General features: G+C 47.7%; 3 protein-coding genes across 13 annotated transcripts in view; 1 reads left to right on the top strand and 2 right to left on the bottom strand.

Annotated features, from left to right (window-relative positions):
- OBSCN (obscurin, cytoskeletal calmodulin and titin-interacting RhoGEF) overlaps nucleotides 1-16,069 on the top strand; it is a 151,413-nt gene extending 135,344 nt beyond the window's left edge. For all 9 annotated transcript variants that reach the window (XM_085539138.1, XM_085539139.1, XM_085539140.1 and 6 more), the window contains 17 exons: nucleotides 85-257; nucleotides 1,077-1,103; nucleotides 1,548-1,700; nucleotides 1,952-1,997; nucleotides 2,552-2,629; nucleotides 3,624-7,203; nucleotides 7,791-7,913; nucleotides 8,137-8,247; nucleotides 8,350-8,517; nucleotides 8,807-8,929; nucleotides 10,673-10,843; nucleotides 11,594-11,708; nucleotides 11,944-12,183; nucleotides 12,919-13,142; nucleotides 13,573-13,648; nucleotides 14,126-14,275; nucleotides 14,394-16,069. In XM_085539138.1, coding sequence (XP_085395264.1) covers nucleotides 85-257; nucleotides 1,077-1,103; nucleotides 1,548-1,700; nucleotides 1,952-1,997; nucleotides 2,552-2,629; nucleotides 3,624-7,203; nucleotides 7,791-7,913; nucleotides 8,137-8,247; nucleotides 8,350-8,517; nucleotides 8,807-8,929; nucleotides 10,673-10,843; nucleotides 11,594-11,708; nucleotides 11,944-12,183; nucleotides 12,919-13,142; nucleotides 13,573-13,648; nucleotides 14,126-14,275; nucleotides 14,394-14,571 — 5,736 coding nt within the window. In that variant the 3' untranslated portion in view covers nucleotides 14,572-16,069. The remainder of the gene's footprint in view (nucleotides 1-84; nucleotides 258-1,076; nucleotides 1,104-1,547; nucleotides 1,701-1,951; nucleotides 1,998-2,551; nucleotides 2,630-3,623; nucleotides 7,204-7,790; nucleotides 7,914-8,136; nucleotides 8,248-8,349; nucleotides 8,518-8,806; nucleotides 8,930-10,672; nucleotides 10,844-11,593; nucleotides 11,709-11,943; nucleotides 12,184-12,918; nucleotides 13,143-13,572; nucleotides 13,649-14,125; nucleotides 14,276-14,393) is intronic.
- Nucleotides 16,070-16,890: 821 nt separating this feature from the next.
- Nucleotides 16,891-18,667, bottom strand: CYP8B1 (cytochrome P450 family 8 subfamily B member 1). The gene has a single exon (XM_032442811.2). The coding sequence runs from the start codon at nucleotides 18,536-18,538 to the stop codon at nucleotides 16,997-16,999; it is 1,542 nt and encodes a 513-aa protein (XP_032298702.2). The 5' UTR covers nucleotides 18,539-18,667; the 3' UTR covers nucleotides 16,891-16,996.
- On the bottom strand, nucleotides 18,587-23,374 carry ACKR2 (atypical chemokine receptor 2). 3 transcript variants are annotated; one of them, XM_085539163.1, is made up of 4 exons: nucleotides 22,981-23,133; nucleotides 22,480-22,528; nucleotides 21,132-21,283; nucleotides 18,587-18,904 (listed from the first exon to the last, which is right to left on the bottom strand). In XM_085539163.1, exons 1-4 carry the CDS (start codon nucleotides 23,011-23,013, stop codon nucleotides 18,722-18,724), a joined length of 417 nt encoding a protein of 138 aa, XP_085395289.1. In that variant the 5' UTR covers nucleotides 23,014-23,133; the 3' UTR covers nucleotides 18,587-18,721. The 3 variants fall into 3 exon arrangements, with proteins under 3 accessions (XP_085395289.1, XP_015708497.2, XP_085395288.1); XM_015853011.3 differs by lacking the exon at nucleotides 18,587-18,904 and having other exon boundaries at nucleotides 19,628-21,283; nucleotides 22,981-23,374; XM_085539162.1 differs by lacking the exon at nucleotides 18,587-18,904 and having other exon boundaries at nucleotides 19,628-21,283; nucleotides 22,480-22,524; nucleotides 22,981-23,373.
- Nucleotides 23,375-24,169: the final 795 nt, after the last annotated feature.

Raw genomic sequence — 24,169 nt, forward strand, 5'->3', positions numbered from 1 at the left:
TTCCATTTGAATTATTCTTACCTGCAACTGAAAATATTGCCTGATCTCAATAAATTCTTCTTAATCTTTCATTTTATTTTCTAGCCTCTGAATATCCTCATGGTTTATCCCGAGAGGGAAGACCTTAAGATCTGTGACTTTGGGTTTGCTCAGAAGATCACACCCTTGGAGCCTCAGTTCAGTAAATATGGGTCACCAGAATTCGTTGCTCCAGAAATTGTCTCTCAGTCACCGGTGTCAAAAGCAACTGATATCTGGTAACCTGCTGTCATTCTAAATAGCTTTTGCACTGAACTGCCTGAAATTTGGGTCATCTGGGTTAAAAATAAGTGTTTCCTTAAGAGTATGTAATGATGTTACTGTGTGTCCATTCACACCATGGGGTGATTTATTGCAGTTACATCAAACTGTTTTGCAGTGGATAGGCTTCGTTTTTCCACAAGCTCAGTTCCTTTGGCTTAGCCAAAATGAAGGTGTAGAATAGAACTATAGGGAGTCCATTGTGCAGAAGTCTGTGCCATTGAGCAAACCTGGAATGTCTGCAATGGAGCAACTGTATCAGTGTACCAATTGTTTATACAAAAAGAGCATCAATGAGTGAATAATACCACATGTTGGTAGAGGTGGTGCAGTTAATAAAGGTGATTCCATGTAAAGAAAGGGAATAACAGTGGAAACTGGAAGTGAACAATGAGAATCCAGAACACATTGAGGGTACTTAAAGCTCCTATTTCTTCTATTTTGTCCAACAGTAATTGATGCTTGACAGCTAATTAATGCAAAGAAGCACCTCAAGGAAAATGGTCCTTAATAAACAGGTGGCAGCTCAAAAGCATGGCCCCAGGCAGCCCTCTAGAAAACTCTACAGAAGTATTTTGAGCTGCCTTTTTCGCTTGGCTTTAAAAATGGAGGAATAGTTGAGACCAATTTTGTACAAATGATGAAAGAAAGGAAAACAACAAAAAAACAACAAAGGGTGAAAGCAAAAGCTTTGGGGATTTATCACCTTAAAAAAACTGTTCTTGAGGAGGGAAAAAAGGACAGGCATCTGACTTTTTTGTTCCCTCTGTCCTCAGGGCTGTTGGAGTCATCACCTATTTGAGGTAAGAACATCTGCTTGGATGTACTTGTTTGGTGCCCTTTTGCTGGTCAGAGCCCTCCAGCTTTGTCAAGTGTGGGCTCTGAGGGAGTGAAGCATTGAGTTCTTTGGTGATTTAATTTGTAACTCTCTTCCTTGACTGCTCTTTCTGTGTTGCCAAAGGTCTTTTGGTCATTGTCGCTGTGTAAAGTCTTGAGCACTCAAGTCTTGCTCTTGCCCATTTTAGCCATCATCCTGCTGTAGCCATCAACCTTACCTGTCAAACAGTGATAAATAATTCAGCTGGATAAATAATTTAATTAGATGTTGAAAAAATGAAAGATGCTCTGTTGGCAAGCACTGAAAGTTCCACACAAGCCCCATGTAGATGTCTGTGGTTTGCTCATTTGAACGGCAAACACAACTCTAAAGTCTGTCCCCTTCTATTTTACGGTGTTCAATAAACAAGCCTGACGTGCAAGTCTCCATTTGCTGGGGAGAATGACAGAGGAACACTTCTGAACATCCAGAAAGGAGACGTTTCATGGACTGCTCCTGATTTTGTGCACCTAAGTGAAGATGCAAAAGATTTTATAAGGCGTATCCTACAGCAGCAGCCCAAGTAAGTGCATTTCAGTGCTTCCTACAGGCAGCCTGCGGAGATGCCATGATCTCAGGATCAGTGGGGAGCCTCAAAGCAGCCAGAAGGGAAAGAAACCTGGGTCTGAGTGCTGCTTTCTGGGTGGCTTTTCAGCTCCAAAACAGCAGAGAAAGGCCATACAGAAAAGCATCCGCACAGCGTGGGCACCTTTAGGTTTCAGACCGCCGTTTGAAGTGATTTGCTACTAATGTGGTGTTCTTTTGTCTGAACAGAGACAGGCCTGGTGCTTCGGACTGCCTTTCACACAGGTGGTTCATGGTAAGTTGGTCCCGGTTCCTTACTACAGTCATTACAGTTTTTGTTTGGTTGATGGGAGCTTTGCAGAGGCAACTCTTAAGGCTGTCTGAGAACTGTTTGCTGTTTTATTCCTTCTCTCGGTCTCCCACTTACTGTTCTACACAGCAATGCTGGTCTGGCTCTCCAAAAGGAGGAGACACGTTGGTGTTGACTTGACAGGATATTCACCCTTTCAAAAGATTACTACCACGATGAGTAAATACAGCATCTCTGCATAGAGCAGGAGCTGTGGCTTTGCAGAAGGAGGTTATGTTTAATATCCCAGAGGCTTAAATTCCTATGGGCAAGGAGCTAAAAAATATTTTCTCATAGGAACTTTATCACATGCATTGAACGAGGCTTGCTCTTATAATTGAAAATCTGATATTGCCTACAATAATGGGTTTGTACAATTGGATCCTTTATTTCCCCAATAAAGCAATTGTGGAAGAAGTCACTCCTTTAAATAATAATAATAATCAGGAAAGCAGTCAGGGTTTTTTATCCACTGATTTTCCTCTCATTCTACCCAACAGCACAACCTCCCCCTTGAAGATGCTCATTTCATTAATACCAAGCAGCTGAAATTCATTGTGGCTCGGAGCAAGTGGCAGGTGAGTTGGCCGTAAGGTATATGGTTTCTTTTCAGTTAATTATTTGTAATTACATTGGCATCTTTAAAGTCTGTGTCATGGTTTTTGGGGCTAAGACAGTGAGCACAGCAGAGATCTCAGCCTGGCTACAAATAGGGAATAAGCCAAGAAGTCAATGAATGTGGCAGAAATAAACTACCTGGGCTTTATTATCATCCTGGGTTGTGCAGGGCTCTTCCACCAGGCACTGAAACAAAGATTAAGGTACCTGTCATTAGGTGGGTAGATGTGAGGAGGTGTCAGCATTCCTGTTCACAACAGAGAGAGCAGTGGGGTCAGCAGAAAGTTTGTCACTTACTTTATTGGTTTTTTTTAAGTATTTCTATGACATACATGGACTGTGCCACTTCCACTCCACCATGTTAACAATAGCACAGCGTGGAACAGGCGACATGGCTTTGTGCTGTTCCCATGTGTCCTTTATTGGATACCATAAAGAAGAGATTGGCATCTCCCATTATGTAGTCCAGTCCCAGTAATGTAGGACTTGGAAATTAAAAGTACTTACAAGCAAACAAGGAGGAAATGACCTCCACAGGGCAGGTGCCCATATGATACGTGGTTGCGTGTAAGTTGGTTCCTCTCAGCTGTCTTTGCAATTGGTGAATTGCAAAGAGACATGTCCCAGGAAGCCTCCTCTTTTCTTGTAGCTGTCTAAAATAATCAGATAGGTTGCCTGCTGAGGATGCCCAGTTCCCTCTGTTGGGCGTAAATGAATGCCAGCTGCTCAACTTCAACTGCTTCAACTGCCATGTCTGACGTGGCTGAAGTTGGAGTTGATGATTCTTTCTACCTTAACTATGGTGCAGCTTCCATTGGCCCAAGACACTGCAGGTCATACCACAGTCAGTGGATTTAAGGCCATTTCAAGGAAATGGTTTCGGTATTTTTGCTTTGCCGTGCTCCTCCTTCTGTGTTTCCATCTGATTGCACAATGTTTTGTTTGGGTTTTCAGCGGTCTCTGATGTGCTATAAATCCATCCTGGTGATGCGATCCATCCCAGAGATCTTGGAAAGGACTCATGACAACACCTCCCTGGCCATCTCCCGGCACCTGATAGAGGAGAGCACTTCCTCCAGTACCAGTGACTCGTCTTCAGACAACGAGAACTCTCATTTCCCCAAGAAGAGGCATTTTGGCTCTACACCTGAATTACACCTGTCCATATTTGATGCACCAAGCAGTCAAGAGCCTCCAAGGCACGTAAGAGAAGAGAAGAGCTCCATATTCTCAATCCCTCCAGTAAAACCCATGAGGAGGAAGTATGCTGCAATGAAAAGTGAAGCAGGGGACAAATCACCTACAGAAAGCCAAGAGCTTGGGGCGGGTATTTTAGAAGAGAGAGAGGAAGGGCTTCATCCCAGAATTCGAGATGAGATGACCCAAAGAAGTCATGCAGCTGAGCCTTCATCAGTGAAGACCTCTGCAGAAAGCCCATCAGATCTGAAACAGAAACCAGACATAGTTTTATCCGAAACTGACAAAACTGAGAAGTCTGGGGATGGGGATGGGACAGAAAAGCCACCTGTATGTGTTCCTAGACAGAGTGTCATTAAAAGCACTTTCTACAGCCAAGCAGCCGAGCTCCCTGCTAGGGCACCTTCCTCTCCAGGCAGAGAGTTCAGGAGGCACCTGGACAGAGCCAGGAGGACCTTTAGGAAAGCTGGATATTCCAAAGTGCCCCTCAGTGGTCTCCGTGAACCCCTTCTGGAACAGTTTGAATTGGAAGAAGAGGAGAGCAAAGATGGAGGTGAGCACAGGGAGAGTCTGCTCGGTTCTCTGACCAAATCAGCTTCATTTGATACTGCGAGGAAACCCCCACATCCTGCCATTGCTGGCTCCAGCCGAAGCCGTTCCCTGGATGACTACAGGCTCAGAGCCTCCAGATCCGTGAGGGAACAAGATATTTTGGAAGAAGACTATGATGTTATGGCACAGGAAAGTTGTCCTGAAGGCAGTGAGCACTGTGATGTTTCTGCAAAGCCAGGTAAAGGAGGTGCTGTGGGCACTGCAGAGGAAGGAGATGTTGGGACAGCCAGCAAGGACTGTTCAGAAGAGCATCTTTCCCCTTCCACACACTGCGAGGGCAATGGGTGCCCATCTGTTTCTGTGCAACAGCTGCGGAGACATCCACTGTCACCTCGTGGAAACGAGAATAGGAAGCATTTGCTGAAGAAGTCAAAAGCTACTTATATTGAGGAGGAAGATTTGGAAGGCAAAAGTCCCGTTCTGTCTGCCCAGCACTCAGACCTAGCTGTGCCAACAGCTCAAAAACATGAAACCCCGAAGGCTAAATCTATCCCTGGGGCTTCTGACACAGCCATGCAGGAGGGTAAGCAGGACACTTCGGCTCTGCCACAGCCAGAGACCACCTCCAGGTCTACCCCTGGACTGTGCCCCCCACCCCAGGATTCTGCTGACAGCCATCCTGACCTACAAGGGGAAGGATTCCTCACCAAAAGGACAGCCCCAGCCGCTCCTTGGATGGACAAGAGGAGGAAACAATCTCATGAGAAGCTTTCTGCTCCCAGTGCTTCCAAGTCTGATCTCATGGAGCACGAAAGCTCTGCTGCTTTAACAGGCCTGCAGACAGAAACTGGTTCTTTTCCAGAACATAAAGACAAAATGCAGCAATTTTCTGATGAAAGCATTCTGACATCTGCTGACTTGGAGGCCAAACCACCAGGTATCCTACCTGTTCCACATACAGCTGCTCACCAGAAGCTGAAGACCTCTAAAGAAGTAAGACCTACTGTCCTGGGGGATGAAGGACCAGCTGTTGCTGAGATCACCCCATTTGCAGCCCATGGTGGTGAAAGCCAAGCCCACAAGAAGGCTTCTCCTCATGCAGGCACATCAACCATCCCAAAGGGGGAGCATCCAGTTGTTCCCAAAGTCCCACCACCAAAACCAGTGCGAACTTCCATCTCTGGTGGAGCTCGGCACGCTGAACAGCCAGCTCACAGCAAGGAGAGGCTCACTGCTCTGAGGAGTGAAGGTCCATCTGTCATGGAGGTTGTTCCCAGTTTGGTCCATGAAGCTGAAATCAAGGAAGCTGCACCCCAGAAGGCTCCTCAGGGCACAATGCCTGCTGCTCTGGAGGGCAGACACCTGTCTGTAATGGGTTCATCCCATAAACCACATCATCTCCCTCCAGTCTGTGAGAGTGAAAGGCAAGAACACCCAAAGGCATCACTTCTCAGCAAGGTGAGATCTGTTGTCACTAGTGAAAGCCCAGAGGCTGGACAGACCTCATCTGCTCCATTCCCCGAGTGTGGAAGTCAGGTGTTGGAGCAGCACCAGGCTGCTTATCCTAGTGGGAAAGTTTCTGCTGCTGAGGAGGGTGTGCATCCAACTATCTTAGCTGCTCCACCACCAGTTCAGTCTCCAGCTTCAGTCTATCAGCTGGAATATGAGGAACAGCTGACGTTTTACGGAGAGGACAGAGATACTGCCTTGGGAAGTGGAAGCCATGATGCTGAAAAACCTGTGCCACTGTCACTCTGCAGGGATGGAAGTCAGGAGCTGTCACAGCACAGGTCTTCTTTTTACAGTGATGAGGAGTCTGCTGCCCTGGAGGGTTTGGTGGACGAGATGGTTTCCCTCTCTGAAGAGATGAATGTGTGGGCAGAGTCAGTTGCTGACCATGAGGAGAGCAGAAAGCACATCTCTGCCACGGGTACATCCTACAAAGGCACAGATGGCCAAACAGATACAGACATCTGCCATTCCATACAGGGGGGTAAAATAGGAGAACTCTCTGAGCTGGAAGATCTCGCTGAATCCTATTTTGCCCTGAGCGAGGAGCCAGCAGTAATGCAAGGGCAGGAATGTGAACAGCTGGAGGACTCAGCAATCGAGAGCCCCAGTTCCAGCCAACAGAGCCTTCCCCCAACCGACAGCTCAGTTGTTGGGAAAGCCTCCAGCCAAGCACGAGTGAGCCAGGGCACCAGTAGGCACCCAGAGGTTTCTTTGGTGAAAATCAAAGACCTGTCGGATGAGACACCATGTCTCAGCAGCGGAACTCCCAAACTGGACATCTCGGAGGTGGAACCGGCCTATTTGAATTTCTCAGACCTGTATGACATTGTCTATTTTCCATTTGAATTTATGAATTTTAGGAAGCCTCAGCCTAAACCGACGGGCAGACGGTTCATACCTTTAAGTGAAAGGGCAAGGTCACCTCCCGGGGCACATCTGCATAAGGATAAGAGGCTGTGCATCAGGGAAGAGGCGGAAGAAAAGAAACGGAAGAACCATTTGGAAATATCCGAGGATTCGAAGGGAGGTAACCTGTTAGCTACGGGAAAAGTGGCAGAGAGTCATAGGGAGATGTACGGCCCCCAGAAGGACTCGAGTGGTAAGCAGAAAAGCTCCTTCTACAGCAAGCCAGGGCTCTTCAAACCTTATGGAAGGTCTCACTCAGCAGAGAGGTCAGTGGAGCAGAGCCTGAAGAAGAAAGTAAAAGCTTCTGTTGCCCATATATCAAGAATCCTAAAAGGAAAGATATCTCCAGAGCCAGAGTCGGAGGAAGGTAAGTATTTCACTGTGCCTTCATAGGCTCACTGCTATAACTAAGCACTGCTACATCTGTCCTTTTGTCCCCAGTGTATCTGTGGCTGTGGTTAGGCAGTCATTGCAAAACTGACCTCCATGCAATCAGCTGGGCAAACCTGCTGATGGCAGCAGCTACAATTCCCCTGCTTGAGTTTTCATGAAAGCATGTTGCGGCTGGATGACACTTGGCTCCCTGCAGCATCTTCTGCAGTTACCAGCTGAGCATGGCAAATCTTTAAGGCTGGGCAAAGTTGGTGAATTCACACTGGCTACCTGCCTTGATGATACTGGTCTGGACAACAGAACCTGTCCTTATTTCTCTGCTGTTCCCAGATATGGACAACAGATCCTGTTCTTATACCTTCACCCTTCCTAACTAAGCCATGTTCTCCCTGTGTACCAGTTTCCCCGTACTACTTGTCACAGCCTTCCCTCATGACTGAAGGCTCGTTGAAAAGGACTCCTCTCACTGCTGAGCTATGTATGTGTGAATGGCAGAACTGCCCACTGTGTATGATAAGGAATGATGGCTCTGAATGAGTTCTCATCCTTTCTTTGAAACAGAGTTTGGTGAGCTGGGAAGCGAAGCAGCAGAAAAAGAGCCCTTAACGGGAGCTGAAGGATCCCTGAAGTGGAAATCAGGGCTTCCTTCGTTCAAACTACCAAGCCTCATGCCAAAAGAGAAAGGTATTGCTGGTGCATAAGTCATGTTGTGTACATGGAACTGAATACGGTCTCATTGCCTGCGTGCCATGAATGTCTCTGAAAGCCCACGGTTGGAGGAATGCCAGAGCATGAACAAAATGTTTGCTCTTTAACTGATTTGAAATGTTTCACAGTGTTCTTCTCGCGCTTATTCTCACGTAGCGCTCCTGGCCATTCTGCATCAATGTTTGTCTCTTCTTGGCAGCACCCTCGTTTGTTGAGGAGCTCCTGGACCAGGCAGCTGCTGCAGGACAGTGTGTGACGCTGTCGTGCCGGACGGTCCCGCACTCCTCCCTGCACATCCGCTGGTTCAGAGGTGAGCTTGCAGCCCTCTGCAGGTCCCTCCAGGACAGGGGCAGCTTAGACACATCTGGATACACTGCCAAGATACTTATATCTCATATATTTCACCTTGCAGATGGGATGCCAGTCCACAGCAGCAGTCGGATCCTCATCTCATCCACACTCAAGCACTTCCAGCTGTTAACTATTCTCTCTGTCGTTGCTGAGGATTTTGGCATTTACACCTGCGTGGCCACCAGCTCCCTGGGTTCAGCATCCACCTCTTGTGTTATAAGAAAAGCAGGTAACAAAAGGATCCACATTTTTGTACTGGAAGTGATGATTTTGAAGCATGGAATCATAGAATGGCCTGGGTTGCAATGGGCCACAGTGCTCATCTTGTTTCAACCCCCTGCGATGTGTAGGGTCACTAACAACATCTCTCCTGGATTCAGAACCCAGGTAGTAAACATGTGGATATAAAATCAGACTTCAAAACCTTAATATATGCAAACACATACATATTTGAACAGTAATGTTGTTCCTGTGCATATCAAAGCTAACAGACACTGATTTTTGCCTCATCTCAACAGAAGTTCCTCCCAGCCCCGCACCCCCTGATGTCGTGGAGGTCTATGAGGATGGAGCACAAGTGGTCTGGAAACCTGTGGAAACCAACACTTCTGTCTGTTACACTGTCCAGTGCAAGAGTGAAGGTAATGGTGGTATATCCCAAGCTGGAAGGGACCCATAAAGGATCATCGAGTCCAGCTCCTACAGCAGGGCTCTGCCTTCACACCTAGCAGAGAACATCCCAATTTGTACGACCTCTTCACCTACTGGATATATTAATTTTATTCAGAAACAGCTTCACTTGACCTCCCTCGCTTATAGATGGGAGTGAAGTGATTGTATGCTAATAATGCCCAGCCCAGTGGTTATTAGATAATACCATCCTATACCTAGGCTTTCTCTGTATGGAGAAAGATGGTCCATCAAAAAGGCAGTTCTCCCTGTGCCAAACAGCATGTTTTCTATTTCTATCAATTAAGTTCAGGGTGAACAGCCATAGGACAGAAGTTTGGTAAACCTGCATCCCATCCCTTCGAGGTTCTCTTCCAAGGCTTGATCCAGAGCACAGTGAAGTCAGTGGGTGTTTTCTTGTTTAATTCCATGAACTCTGAGTCAGTTCCCTCTCTTTTACATCTCTCTTGGGATTGGTTTTGCTGCTCTTGTGAATACTACGACTGACGTAATCTCTACTGCAATCATGTATACATAACCCTTTGGACTGGGCCACTCTATGTACCATGTTTTAACTCTCCCAACATATATGCACTTTGTTCTGGATAACACAAACACAGCTTTTTATTCTGGAGCTGACGACAGTTGCTTTTTCTCTAGTGCAGCTTTCTTTGTTGTTATTCCTTTTGGCACAACTGCAGATAATTCTCAGGGGAGGATGCAAGATGCAGGGAGGAAAAGATCAGAAACTGCATCTACTGTGTGCAGTCACATGCTGTGTGTTAGGCAGGAACATGTGAAATCCTACTTTTCTTAACATGGGAGGATTAAGATAAGCAGAAAAAATAATCCTTGCCTCATTCGTTATTTGATGGTAGGCCTTTGCATGCTACTTCTGCAGATGCTTCTCTCATTCTAAGCTGTTATCTGCTCCTTCTTACGTGTACATACACCCTAATCCAACCAGAACCCCATTGATACCTTTATATTAAGAGAAGAATTACTGCCTGTGCCAAGATTTGATGCTCTCTGTCAGTGTTTAATTGAATGAAAGGGTAGGTTTAATCTTGGACAGTTTCAGTGGCATTGACAAAGTGTGGGACACAGCATCACATAAAACGTTTGCTGCTGATCTTCTATTCCCACCTCAGTCAAAGTGGGAAATAGAATATTTCCCACCCAAGACAAACCTACAGCTTCATTTCTCTGAGACGTCTCCTAAATGTTATAAAAGCAGAAGGAATTTGGCCCCAGTTTTAAGTACTGGGTTAGCTAAGAGGGTGTTAATGGATGGCTCTGCTCTGAAGCCCTTCTGCTTTCAGTTTCAGGGCAGGAGGTAGGGGATAAAGCAGGGGGTTTCCTTAACCTTTTGTTCAAAGCTCTTGAGGTCTATTTACACACGAGATTGGTGGCATGAAGTTACACCATTCTTTTGAAGCAGTGTTGCCACACCTTGGGCTGATCAAACAGAAAAGTGCTGACTTTGGAAGAGCTATTGGCCACAATGACAGTTAATTGCACCACACACAAAAGCAGCCCATATCACATCCCTCACTTAGAGCTCTCAGTGGTTTTTCATATTGCCAGCACCGTGAGTTAAGTTGAAAAAGAAGAAAGAAGAAAACAAAAACCACCAACCAACCAAGTGACAACAAAAAAGACTTGACCATCTGAAATGAATCCTAATCTCTTTCTTCTGTCTTTCCTTGGCTCAGATGGGGAGTGGAAGACTCTTGCTGCTGACATCGCTGACTGCTGTTACTATGCCAGGAACCTCTCCAGAGGTGTTACCTACTGCTTCAGGATAGCCTGCACCAGCAAGGCAGGAATGGGCCCTTACAGCAGCCCGTCTGCTGCAGTGAAAACCAGCAGGAAGGATCAATTGGGTAAGAGCACTGTATTCCTCTGGCATCAATATAACTGCACTCTTTGTTTCTCCCCTGAATACTCTGTAATATTCACTTGTGTTTTTGCTTTTTAAATCCATAATTGCATGAAAAAGACCATCCTGACAGCAAAACGTTTTCCTTCAAGAAGCGGAAGGATGGACCAGCAGGAATTTCCTCCCAGTGGAGAAGAGTGCTCTGTAAAAATCCATCCACAGAGATATTTTTAACCCACTCTAAATCATCTGCTTTCCTTTGGCCCGGGGATTCATGAGCAAACATACTTTGCAGTCATTCCATCCAGGGCCTGTAGCATCAAATCCCTTCGTCTCTACATGTCCTTCATCTCAATATGTCAGGGCATGCTGACATCAGAATGCGTTCCTCATCCTCTAGCAGTGTACTATGATGATTCACTTTACTGTTTGATGTCATAGCCATAGAATCACAGAGGTCTTTTCCAGCCTTAATGACTCTAAGATCATCAGGTCTAACGATAAACCCATCATCACATGCAACCTTGTGTAGTCTGGAGTGGTTCCACCAGGGAATTCCTGGGTGCTCATTCCAGAATCAGCTGCACTCACATCGAATGCTGTGCTGCAAGCAGGAGCCAACTTGCAGACTTGCATGCAGAAAGCCCCACTGCCCCATTTATTTGTCCATAGGTGGTGGAGGGTGGCTCACAAAAGCTCTGGTTTGTATGCGGAATTGTTTTGCTATGTAATCATTGCCACTTTTTCTCTGCAGAATTTCCTTCTGCAACACAGAACTTCCCAGCAGCTGAGGAAGAGAGTGAAATAATTGCACCACCCGAACCTTTCCCCACCTACCAGACCTACGCCTTCCAAACAGAGATCAAAAGGTAGGGAATACAACTGAGCACTCGACCAGCCAGCAGGAAGTGCTGCATGTGCTGCAATTTCAAGTGACTATACAGTTTAGAGATGTGCAAAGCGTCACAATTTCTGCAGTAGCTCAGCATACGAGGGGGATGAAAAACACAGCGTGGGATCCTTATGATTTTGAAGTACAGAAGCTTCTGGCTCTTCCAGGAGCAGCAGAGAAGCTTAACTTGCCTTTGTGTTCCTTTGTACCAGGGGGCGGTTCAGCATCGTCCGGCAGTGCAGGGAAAAAGTAAGCGGCAAGACTTTAGCTGCTAAAATTATCCCTTACTGGCAAGAGGACAAGCAGAGCGTGCTGCTGGAGTACCAGGTCCTCAGGAAGCTTCATCACACCAACATAGCTCAGCTGAAGGGAGCTTATGTCAGCCCCCGGCATCTGGTGTTGATCCAGGAGATGTGTGTGGGACCAGAACTACTCCACTCTTTGGCATTACGGTAATCATAAGTGGAGGGTTTTCCCATCAGGGCTGGCGTAGGTAGCAAAGCATGCCTTGCTTTTGCTTGTCAGGCGAGATCACCTCTCTGTATCCATCCCAGTGTGCTGTCATGGCATAACTGTCGCTGTACTCTACCTCAGGAAGCCTTGTTTCCCCTCCGTGTTGCTTCTCACAATGGCAGAGTCTGCTGGAATCCTCTGATTTAATGGGGTGGGAATGGTGGGCATCAAATCTGCATTCTGATTTCTGCACAACCACTGCTTTCTCTGACATGCAGCTCTCACCCTGCTGAACCTCTTGCATCTGTTGGCCTGACTCACAACAGGGGCAAAAATCTCAGTATAGATTAAGGGAGGTTACAGAAGGGAAAGAGATTGACTTTTTATGTGGACAGAATGTAACAGGACAAGGCAGAATGGCTTTAAACTAAAAGAAGGGAAGATTAGTTTAGATATTAGGAGGAATTTTCTTTTACTCCAAGGGCAGTGAGGTGCTGGCACTGCTGCTCAGAGAGGTTATGGACCCCACCTCTGGAGGTGCTCAAGGGCGGCTTGGATGGGATGCTGAGCAGCCTGAGCTGGTGGTTGGCAGCCCTGTCCATGGCAGTAGATAATACTGGAAGTCTCTTCCAACCCAAGCCATTCCATGATTACATGATTTTTGAGATGAGAGGAATGATGTTCTTGGGCACACAGATATGACACCTCTGGTTTCTACCACTTTCTTCTACCAGGACATCATACTCAGAGGTGGAGGTCCGAGATTACCTGTGGCAGATTCTCAGTGCAGTTGAGTACCTCCATGCACACAGCATCCTGCACCTGGATCTCAGGTCCGAAAACATGATCATCACCGAGCCCAACCTGCTGAAGCTCCTGGATTTTGGCAACGCACAGTTCTATGCACAAGACAAGGTCATTACCATGGACAAATGCATGGATTATGTTGAAACCATGGGTGAGTACAGAGTTCATTCACGGCAGCCTTGATGTTGTATGCAATCTGCAGTAAACAGTCTGAGCCATTGGGCAAGACACTGAGGCTGAAACTGGCCCCAGCAAGAAGTTTCACGTTGAGCTGATGGGCACAGGTGGTGGTGACAGCAGTTCCCAGGCCACGGAGGACAGAGCCAGAAGTCGTGACCAATGCCATTCTGGCCAGCATCCACATGTCCTATGCTCAAGGTTGTAGTGTTACTGCCAGTAAGCCCCGTTGTTTTGATGTTCTCAAGGTTTTGTTTCAACCTTGACCGAGATCAGCCAACCTCCCTGTACTAGAAAGATTTTCTTCATCCTGAGGAAGGCAGCAAAGCATAGAAGTGCTTTGTGCTGGCTCTGGTGCTGTAGCATTGGAGGGGAGCTTGGCTCACACCCAATTGCTTTTCTAGCTCCAGAACTGCTGACAGAGCAAGGAGCCCTCCCGCAGACTGATATCTGGTCGGTTGGAATCACGGCATTCATCATGTAAGTCAGCCTGTCCTTCCCTACCCCTGGCTTTAAAAGTGCATTTACACTTTAAAAGTGTCATCAACCAAGGGAGCTGTACCTACTCAGACATTAACATCAGTAGTAGCCTCTCTCTTGAGCAATACCACCAAAGACATGTGGCAGAGGCTGTGGAGCTGGCTGCACTGTGCAAGGATGCCCAGTCCCTGCCACATCTCCAAGTGGAATAAGGAGGTGGTTTTACAGCCCAGCAGCTGCTGCGTTTCTTGCTCAGCCTCATCTGAAAAGCCCCCGCTTTAACAAGAAAATGCAAATTACACCGAGCAGAAAAGCAGCTGAAGTCATGAAGCCCTGAAGGATGTTGCCCTTTGGGATTCTGTTTTCCACGTGATGTTTCTGTGCACTGCCATGACCTCCTTCTGGATGGGAATTCCCAGGAGAAGGAGCATCTCAAGTGATGCCCTTTGTGCTGATAAAGCTATTGTTTCGGGTTAGGCTGAGCGCCAACTACCCGGTCAGCTCTGATGTACCCTGTGAGTTCCTGAGAACCACCAGGAAGGGGAAGGTGAAGCTCACGCGGTGCTACGCGGGTCTGTCCGGAGGAGCCGTGTCATTCCTCCAGAGCACCCTGTGTGCAAATCCCTGGTAAGGCAGCATCTGCTCCCCTGGCAGTTTGTGCACATCCCGGCTCCTGCCCTTTCTTCCTCTCCCATTTGGGATGTGGGAGAGAAAACCCAACTGACCTTTTTCCCCTTTGTCCCAGGGGAAGACCATCAGCCTCCGAGTGCCTTCAGAGCCCGTGGCTTCAGGAGACGGGTTTGGACAACAGGCAGCAAGCACCGGTTACCTTCCCCACCAACAAACTGAGGAATTTCCTGACTGATCGGGAAAAGAAAAGGGGCCTGCTGTGCTCCAAGTACGGCCTCATGATTGCACAGTGAAGGGGATGTGGTGATGGGCATGGATCATCTCCCCTTCTGCACAGCACTTCTGGGGGATGATGCCAGGCAGCAACTTATCCCAAGGCTTTGGATGTAGAGATCCAAGTGGATAAAGCCCTGAGCAGCTCAGTGTGAGCAGAGGGTTGAACCAGAGACCTCGTGAGTCCCTTCCAACGTGACATGTGCTGTGTTGCCATGTCTGTGATGTGCCCCATGACAACTTTGCCTTGATTCAGACACAGGGTTGGGTGATGGGACCCTGGTGACATTTGTTGTCCGGGCTCAGCATGTTGTAACTGTAGCACAGGGTGAGTGCAGGGAGGGGAACAGCACTGGGGCTTTCCAGTAACTGATAAATTGCACATCTGTCCCACCCTAATCCTCACAAAGCTGTAGCCTGCTTTCCGGGGGCTCAAGTTAACCACCTGTCATAGAGCCTTGCAGCTCACCATGGGCACTTGCACTGCTGTTGCTGCAGAGCTGGTCATGTTCCTCAAGGGGTTTGTGGTCTGTAGACACCACAACACTTCTTTTTTGGGGGGCAGGTGTATTTGAAATCTCCCATCAGACCCAGATGACTGGCTTGCCCATCACACAGGGCTTCACAACAACAACCTCTCATCTACATCAGTTTGTCTTCAGGTTCTTCAGGAAGGCCTCGGGGCATCCTGAACGCTGTGGTCCTCTTTCTCCAAGGTCTGCTGAGGGCAGATGGTGTTCGCTGTGTCGTTGCTTTGTACCTATAACCTCCGTGTTCCTTTGGGTTTCTCTGATGTGAGTGATGTATTTATGGGTGCAGTTGGGTTTCTTGAGCTTTCCCTACATGCAGCGTTTAAGCACAGGCTTTCCTCAAGCCACAACTCGCTGTGTCCAGAGGGTCAAGGATGGGAAATCAGTTCCTAATGTGTTACAGTTATACTAGACGTGATGCTGTTTAGCCAGTGGGGAATCTTTTCCAACACATCTAACCCATGTTGCCCCAGACCTGTAGCTTGCAGCACCTTGGCTGCTCCTCCTGCGCTGTGTGCAGAGCAAACTGGGAGCAAAGCAGTTCCCACTGTGCTGTACATCTTTGACTGTACATCTTTGAACATCGAGGTAACACTATCTTCACAGTGCATTGGAGGAGAGGAAAGCAAGGTCTTAGGGCCAGATTTCACACTCAGTTCTCTTGGGTTACCGGGAGTTAAGGAAGACAGTGTGATGAGCTGTGGTCTGTGAACCTTTCAGGACATGTAAGGTCTCTATTGGCACAGTTTTACCTTTTGCTGCTGTGCTTTGGGATGGACTGCTCAGTGCCAGGGGACAGCCCATCCAAGCATAAACTTTGATTGCAGATTAACCCATTTGGAGCTTTTACACTATTCCTCAAATTAAGTGATTTTTGCTTCTCACACTTGCATGCGTTTGAGCATGTCTGAAGTCTTTTATAGACTCAATACTGTTTTGTTAAATTATCTGCTCTGACAAGGAATTAAAGCCAGATTTTTCTGCCAAATCATTGCCACTGTCATTATTTTGATCTCTGTTTCTCAAACTCAGTCCATCTTTGTTCAGAACCACCCCCTCATCTCTGCCCTGATGTCATTATGAGTGATAACAAAACACATGCACTGGCTGGAGTGCAGCAAAGCAAATCAAAGGCTGGGAAGACATCAGGAACCAGGTTTGCACACCAGACCCCAGCTCTCCCCTCACAGAAGGGCAGTCCTTAAGGAAAGGGATTTAAGAAGCTGGGGCAAGCTGTGCAGATTGGGCACAGCGTGAAAAGGCAAGAGTATGGACAAACTATTTCCACACACCTGCTCATTTTTAACCCCTTATAACTCTACTTTCCTCCCCATATCACCTAAATCCCTCCTTCTCTCCATTTTGGTTCCTTCCTCAAGCATCCCACCATAAACCCTGTGCAATCCCCACATGCCTCTCCTCTGTGCCCCACAAAATGCTTTAACCCTTAACAGCAACCCACCTTCATCCCAACACCTGTGACACAGTGGCCCTCATACTGGGCTGCTGCTGCTCTGGTGGGACAACCCCAAAGAGATCCATCCTTAATTTGGGTTCCCACCTACCATTACGTCCCTATTCTCCTCTTGGTATGTGCAGGTTGGATTCTGACAGGCTGGTGGCTGTTGTGAAGGGCTGAGAGTAACCCAGCAGGGTACTATTTGGGGTCCACCACCTCACCATCACCTCTCTGGGCTCCCCTGTGGGTGTGCAGGTAAGCTTTTATCACATAACCTACCCAGACACGGTAACGGGAGATGCAGGGCAGCACTACAAGCAAAGCAGACAAAGAGAGAAGTCACAACACTGTTAAGCAAATAACATATTGACATTGGCTCCACATGGATCCAGCAGCCAACAGCTTGGGCAGTTTATTTCACAGCAACATCTGAACAAACAGCACACCACGGCTTTCTCAAACACGTTGCCGATATCTGAAGCGAACGTCGTGAACAGGCTGCATGGTTCCAAAACCCCAACGGCTCGAATCTATGGCCGGGATCTCCTCTTTGTCGTTGACCAGCTCCAGGTCATAGTGAGTCAGCATCAAGGACACAAACAATTTAATTTCAGCTGTAGCAAAGAACCGCCCTGGACACGTGGATACACCAGCCCCCCAAGGCATGTTAAAGTATTTCAGACGTTTACCATCCTTGTAAAAATCCTTCTTGGTGCCGTCTGGGTTGACAAAGCGGTCATACTTAAATTTGTGAGGCTCGGGGTGGATTTCTGGGTTCATCTGCACAGAGAGGTGTGGGAACAGAGCTACCCGGTCCCCTTTGCGCAGAGTGTACTCTGTGCCACCACTCGCTTTGAGGTTCATATCCTGGAGGACGGCTCTGATCAGGATTGGGGCTGCCACCAGCCTCAGGGTCTCCTCCACGGCACTGTCCAGAAAGGGAGTCTGGTCTAACATGTCTCTGGTGATGTTAACTGGTGGGCATCCGGGCTTCACTTCTTGGCCATGATCCCTCAGGACTTTCTCTACCTCTCCCTTCACAGCTGTCATAGCTTCTGGATTCTTCATGAGATGCAAGAGGAGCCAGAAGGCAGTAGGGCCCGTATTGCCTTGGGATGCCCACAGCATCATAAACTTGAAGCGGTCCCGCATGTAGTCAGGGACACCATTTTCTGCCAAAAACTGGTCTTGATCACTTATCCACCTACTGACATTTTCCTTCTGAGAGGCCTTACTCACAGACAGAGCATCCCAGAAAAACCTCTTCAGCCTCTCAGCCTCTACTTTGTCCTTGGGAGGCAACATGGCATAGGCCAGGCGGGGGAAGAGGCGGTCATACTTTCGAAACTCGGTGAACAGCTGGTTGGAGTGGATGAGGTCTTGCTCGTGAGCTTTCTCCTTGCTCCCTGTCTCTTGGTAAGACTGGGTGCCATACAGAGCCAGGTACCCAGCTCTGAAGACGATGTTATAGCAGTAGTGGAAGAGGTTGGCCTCTTGCCATGGTTGCTTCTCCTCTCCTGAGCTCAGCTTGAAAAGCATCAGCTTCTGGAAGTTATCCATGGTGGCTTGTGTCAGGAGACTGAGTCCTTCTCCCATCAGATGCTTTGTGTTAAAAGCATGCAGCGCGCTGTTGTTGTTCTTGCTGGACTTGTAGCCAAAAACCTGGAAAACCAATTTAGCTGCAAAGGTCAGAAAGTCTAGTTTAGACCGTGATTCCTTCACAATGGCTCCAAAGTAGAAGGGGTCCATCACAAAGGTAAAGTAATAGCCTCCAATCAGCACTGTGAAAATATCTCCGTGTTTTCTCTGCATCTTACTTAGAAACCCTGAACTGTCCTTCCTGAAATCCAGTCCGTAACCCAGCCAGGGAATGATGCCTTTGTCCAGAGGTGGCTCATTGGGTCTTCGTCTCCGAAAGGCCCCCAGGAGGTAAAGCCCCCCGAGCAGTGATACCACCAAGGTGCAGAGGAAAACTGCCCAGAATGCCATTGTAGCCATTCTCCTGCCTATGGGTATGACCCAGAGTGAGCAGAGTGCTTTTTATTCCCATTCAGCAGCTGATATGCAGATGCAGAGCTGACAGCACCTGCCCCGATTGGCAGCGATTATTTGCTTTGCCTTTTCAGAGTGAGGACATCTCTTTCCTTGGCTGACACAGAGATTTTTGAGGTGGAAGGTATGTTAGAGTCCACTGAGGTCAACAAACTGCTGCATAAAGTGGATGGGTGTCAGTGCGGGCTCTGCAGCAGTATAAGCCAACCAAGACAGTTTTCTGGGCTGCTCTGAGTTTCTGAAGAAGGGTCTTCGGAGGATTCCCTCATCAATTTCTGTGTTTAACACCAGGTTACACACATGTAGTGTGGGCTGGAAAAAAGAGAGGAGGAGCAGATGTTTGAAGTTGTGCTGGAACTGGGACCAAGGGGGGGACAGAGCTGAGCTACTTTGGTCCCAAATGCCAAGAGAAGGAAAGGTCTCCAACAGCTCTATTCATTTTGCCTACTGCTCCTCAATGTCTCCTGTTGGGGACCCCAGGGACCCCATCCCTTGTGCCCAGTGCAGCGCTGGGCATCCAGCTGCTGGCATGTGGACCTTGCAGCAGCCTCCTATGGGATAAAGGGGCATTACGTGGTGAGGAGGTAGGGAAAAGGATATAGTAAGGAGATGACCATGCACAGTGCAAGCTGCTTCCACCCGCTCCATATTTTCCCACCCTTGTTCCTCCCCACTTCACTCTTCATTTTCTTTTCCTTCACCTCTTCCCCTAAGCATCCTATCTCTGCACAGTCCCACTGGCTCTCCCCTGGGTGGGTCAGGAGATGAAGATCTCTATCTCAGATTTGTTTCCCAGCTGTTCTTCCCTTCCCACATTCCCCCCACTGACCTGACCCACAGCACAGCATCAGCTATATATATATTTGCTTCAGCCTTTTTTTGAGCAAAGCTCCCAGCTTTGCCATTTTGGAAACACACAGCAGTGATGCTGTAAATAATGGCAGTGAAAAGAAATGCACATTTTTTGTTCAACTGAAAACCCTTCTCAGTCCTATCAGTAACCCTGTCTAGCAATAAAATTAAGAAGGTGATGAGTATTTGCTCTGAAGGTATAAACTTTATTTGCACTGTTCTAGCCAGCTCACGTGCTGAATTGATTTCTAGGCTGAAAAAAGCCCAGCTAAAGTTCAAAAGCATTTGGGGTGAACAGTACCTTTTAAATAAAGGTCAGCAAACTAGTAACCTTGAACTGCAAGACAGTTATAAGGATTGGCTAATAGCTTTCCATGCTCATCAGTTTTAGGCCATGCTGCCACTCCGTGGAGAGGTTAAACTGAAGTCTGTTAGTGATGGTTTTTCATTTTGGTTTTTCTTTCTCTCTCTTACTGATTGTTACTGGTCTGAATTCTGGCGCTGCAATGATCAAACTGATCTCAGACCAAAGATCCATCCCTTGGGTAGACACAGGGTCCTGCTCAGTACACTTCAATGTGGCATACACAGCTCATTGACCCCCAGAGGGTCAGACCAACTTAAAAGAGCCTGTTCCTCCTGTTGTCTCTCCTGGTAGGATAAGGGGTGAGCCCGGCTGAGTGCACCCCCCTGGCACATGGCAAAAGCCAGCAAGAATTAATCACATGTTGGTGATGCTCAGCATTTCTATCTGAGCGGTGTATCTGCTGCAAGAGCTGCTTGTCTCTGAGAGCTGGATGTCAAAGGTGCCCTTCCTACAGAACGCCTGGGGGATCTTCCATAAGTACAACCTGAACCGTTTCCTCACAAAAGCATAGAGCACAGGGTTGAGGCAGCAGTGGACAAAGGACAAGCTCTCTGTGATCTGTATGGCATAGTCCAGTTGCCTACTCCTCTCGCAGCTCTGGATCAGACCAACGTACTGCAGGGAGTGAAGGATGAGGACAATGTTGTAAGGGAACCACAGGACAAAGAAGACAGCTACCAGAGTAAAGACAAAGCGGAGTGCTCTCCTTGAGCCAGGCACCCGGGACACGGTGAGGACACACATGCTGCGGGAATAGCAGAACACCATGAAGAAGAAGGGCAGAAGGAAACCCACAACGTTTTGAGTGACCTGAAAGACAACTTTCCAAAGTAAGTGTTTCTGGCCGTAATCATGCGTGCACATGATGGTTTTGTTGTGCATTTCCTTTGTGCTGCTGAAGAGGGCGTCAGGAATGGAGAGGAGTATGGAGAGGACCCACAACACCAACAAGATGAGGAAGGACTTCTTTTGTGTCACAAAGCTGTGAGGAGAGCAAGCATGAACTATCTGCAGATACGTGTCCAGACTCATGCAGCTTACAAAAAAGATACCACTGTAAAAATTCATGATGTACATGGCATTTAAGAAGGGGCACAACAGATCCCAGGTCACCCACTGAGAAATGAACAGGGCCCAGACAGGAAGGGTTAGCAGCAAGAGGAAATCTGAAACCACCAGGTTCAGCAGATACACCTCTACCATCTTCTCTTTCTTACTGACATACATGAGGACAGTAAATAGAAGAATGTTCCCAGTGAACCCAACCAGGAAAACCACGGTGTAAAAAGCTGGCAAGAATGCTTTACTAAAGGAGACCACCTCTTCTTTGGTGCAAAGGCCATAAAGCATGTAATCCTCCTCATCCAGGTACTCGTAGGGGTAGTCGCTCAATCTGGCAGTGTAATCTTGGCCATCCAGCAAGGCTGCAGCTGTTGTCATCAGCTTTGAAGCTGCGTACGGCAAGTGGCTGCCTAGGAGCAAAAGACAGGAGAAGGGTATCACCAAGGCCTTTCAAAATGTCTCGTTGCAGGAAAAGCAAATGTGGAATCTTTTCTTCACTCCAGTGCACTCTTTGGCCTTTGCCTACAGCATGGAGACAGCCATACAAACAAACATTTAAAATAATGCTTTAGGTTTCCCTGCTCCCGTGCACAAAAAACATGGTCTCCTGTGAGCTGATTCACCACTTCCCTCTGACACCACTGCAGGCTTTTAAGGAAGTTTCTACCCTAAATTATGTGAAGTCCAGCACCACACCCAGCTGTGTACTGCTCTGTGTTCACCAGGATTGCTACTGAGAAAGTGGCATAGAATCATAGAACCATTCAGGTTAGGAAAGACTACTGAGACCACTAAGTCCAGCCCCAACCTACCCGCACCATGCTCATTGACCATATGCCCCTCAGCACTATATCTACCCTCTTCTTGAACACCCCCAGAGACTGGGACTCTACCACCTCTCAGGGCAGACTATGCTGGAGCATTACCACTCTTTCTGAGAAGAAATTTATCCTAATATACAACCTGTCATCCTGCTTTTCAGCACAGCAGAACCTACCACCAGCACCTTCAGCTTGGTAGGGCTGCTCTCAGAAACAAAGTACCAAAAAGTAACTGCTCCTGGTACAACATGGTCCCTTCTTTGTGTCAGTTCTAGGAATCAAAGCATGAGACAAGAGGTTGGTTGAAGCCCCTGCCCAAGGCCATGCATTAGAGTTGTTCCTCCTGTGACCCGTGACTGCGCATCGTTCTAACAGCTGCAGACCACACTTCAGTAAACGGTCAATAATTGAGAGAACTTCCTAGTTTCAGAGTCTGATTCTCAACAAACTCCAACCACGAGAGCATCACAAGGAAGTCATCTTCCAAAAGTCACCCAAACGGGGCAATGTCTGTCAATGAAGAGGTGAAATCTCCTATGGTGGGAGATGAAATCTGCCTGAGCCACCTCCCATTGGTACCAGGAAGGCCAGAGTGTTTTTTACTGATGAAGACTAAACTCCAGGCTCTAACAGCCACTGTTCCCAGGACAAGCTGTGCTAACCCCAACCCTACCCATGACCAAGATCCCCAAAGGCAGCTAGGGCCAGAATCAGGCCTTTCTCATGGAAGGCTTAGAGCAGAGCTGAGGATCCCTGCAGTGCAGAGTTGCAAGAGGTGAACATACCTGCTGTGACCCCATGTCTGAGACTGCCGAAGTATCCATCCCAGGCTGGCTGAAAAGGAGAGAAAGTTTAGTGTGAGCAGAGCTGTGATGTTTTCCTGCAGTCTCACCTCCCCTTGGTGAGCAGCAGATAGCAGACATACGGATGCACAGCACAACAAAGAAAACTTTATGGGAACGAGCTTTATTTTTTTCTGCTTCTTGTTTTGGAGGAAACTCATCTGCAGCTGAACGCACTCTGGACTACACGTCCATGGGAGGAAGCCAAAGTTTTCCACCCACTCTGACATACAGTGAGACTCCGTACAGCTCCAGCACCCCCTGCAGCCACACTGGGGCAGCTACCCCACAACCCCCACTTCTGGGCTCCCATGTTGCAGAGCAAAAAAGCAATTAATCCCCCCAAGAAATACATGGGCTGAGCTCTGAAATTAATCCCAGCCCAAAGGAACCTCTCCAGGTTTTTTCCACTACCTACAAGCACAAAAGAGAAAATACACTTACAAGAGCCGCTGCTCCACGGCGGGCAGTTCCCATTGTGCCAGAAGTTTGACTCAGGCTTTTAGGAACAGATCTCTCACAGTGGTGCAAGAGGAAATGTGAGCTCAGTGTGACCACTCTGCCTTTATTTTTGCCTTTCCTGGAGTCACCGCAGTGCTGACACCACCCCTGATAAAAGCTGAAATAGGATTTGTAAGGAGGTGAGACAGACCGGGCTTACACAGCCCAGCTTCTTGCTTAGAGCTAACCGGCCTCTTCTGACTGTCTGAAAACCTAGTGCTGACAGTTCCAATGTCAGGAAACCATCCTGCACTGAGATGTCAGATCTCAATGCTCAGCTGCAGGGGTTGCCTCCAGCCTGGTCCCCGTGTTCTCTTTGCTGTTGCTGTGTTACTCTGAGATGCATTTCTTTGGTTACTTCCTTGTCCACTGTTCCAAAATGACTTTTGCACCAAAAATATGGGTGTTACTGATTTAAAACACTCTTCAGGGAAAATCAATGCAGCTCCTAGTCCACATCTCAGCTGCTCCAGGCTCTGCCCTTGCACCAAACCTGCATTTCCCTACAGTGCCCATGCAAGACCAAAAGCTGCTTGTTTCTGCTGCCTGGGTAAGGCTCAGGTTTCCAAAGGGAACCAAACCAGCCATTTAGTTGGTCAATTACAGCAATCATCTGCCTCAGCTAAAGCAGTGCTCCCAGGCCTGGGCAATGCACACATTAGCAGAGAGCAAAAAGCACAGGCTTTGATGGGGCTGCTTCAGGTGACAGGACCATCGTTAGCCCAGCAATGAAAACAAAGTGAGTTTGGGCTTATAATTGAGTTTCTACCCTAGAGCACAGAGCTCAGAGCTGCAGGGAATTAAACTTGTCTGTAACAGCCATGGCCAAGAGCAGCCCTCGCTGTCATTTATTACCAGATTTTAAGTCCATTTGGGAGCTGGTAATTGCAGACTCCTTTTTTTTTTCCTTTTATACTCTGCAGAGCCTTAATGGCTTTGGCAATTAATGTAACCAGATTATCGATAATGGAAAGCACATTTAGGGACGTTCAGTAGCATTAAAAATAATAATTAAAAGTAAAGGGTATAGAAGAGCTGCTTGCTTTTGTGATGCCTGGAAAAGCAGGGCTCTGCTCTCTTTAAGGCCCCAGACTCCAAAAATGGGGTGAGGGCTCCACAAAGAACTTTTCTA

The sequence above is a fragment of the Coturnix japonica genome, chromosome 2 (genome assembly GCF_054131305.1).
Source record: "Coturnix japonica strain WE chromosome 2, WE-NBRP24, whole genome shotgun sequence".
NCBI classification, from domain to species: Eukaryota; Metazoa; Chordata; class Aves; order Galliformes; family Phasianidae; genus Coturnix; species Coturnix japonica.

Coding starts and splice junctions, on each gene's coding strand:
- CYP8B1 (XM_032442811.2), bottom strand. CDS start 18,538: ATGGCTACAATGGCATTCTGGGCAGTTTTCCTCTGCACCTTGGTGGTA.
- ACKR2 (XM_015853011.3), bottom strand. CDS start 23,013: ATGGGAACTGCCCGCCGTGGAGCAGCGGCTCTT. Junction 22,529..22,980: donor GCCGTGGAGCAGCGGCTCTT/GTAAGTGTATTT, acceptor TCTCCTTTTCAG/CCAGCCTGGGATGGATACTT. Junction 21,284..22,479: donor CAGACATGGGGTCACAGCAG/GTATGTTCACCT, acceptor TTTTGCTCCTAG/GCAGCCACTTGCCGTACGCA.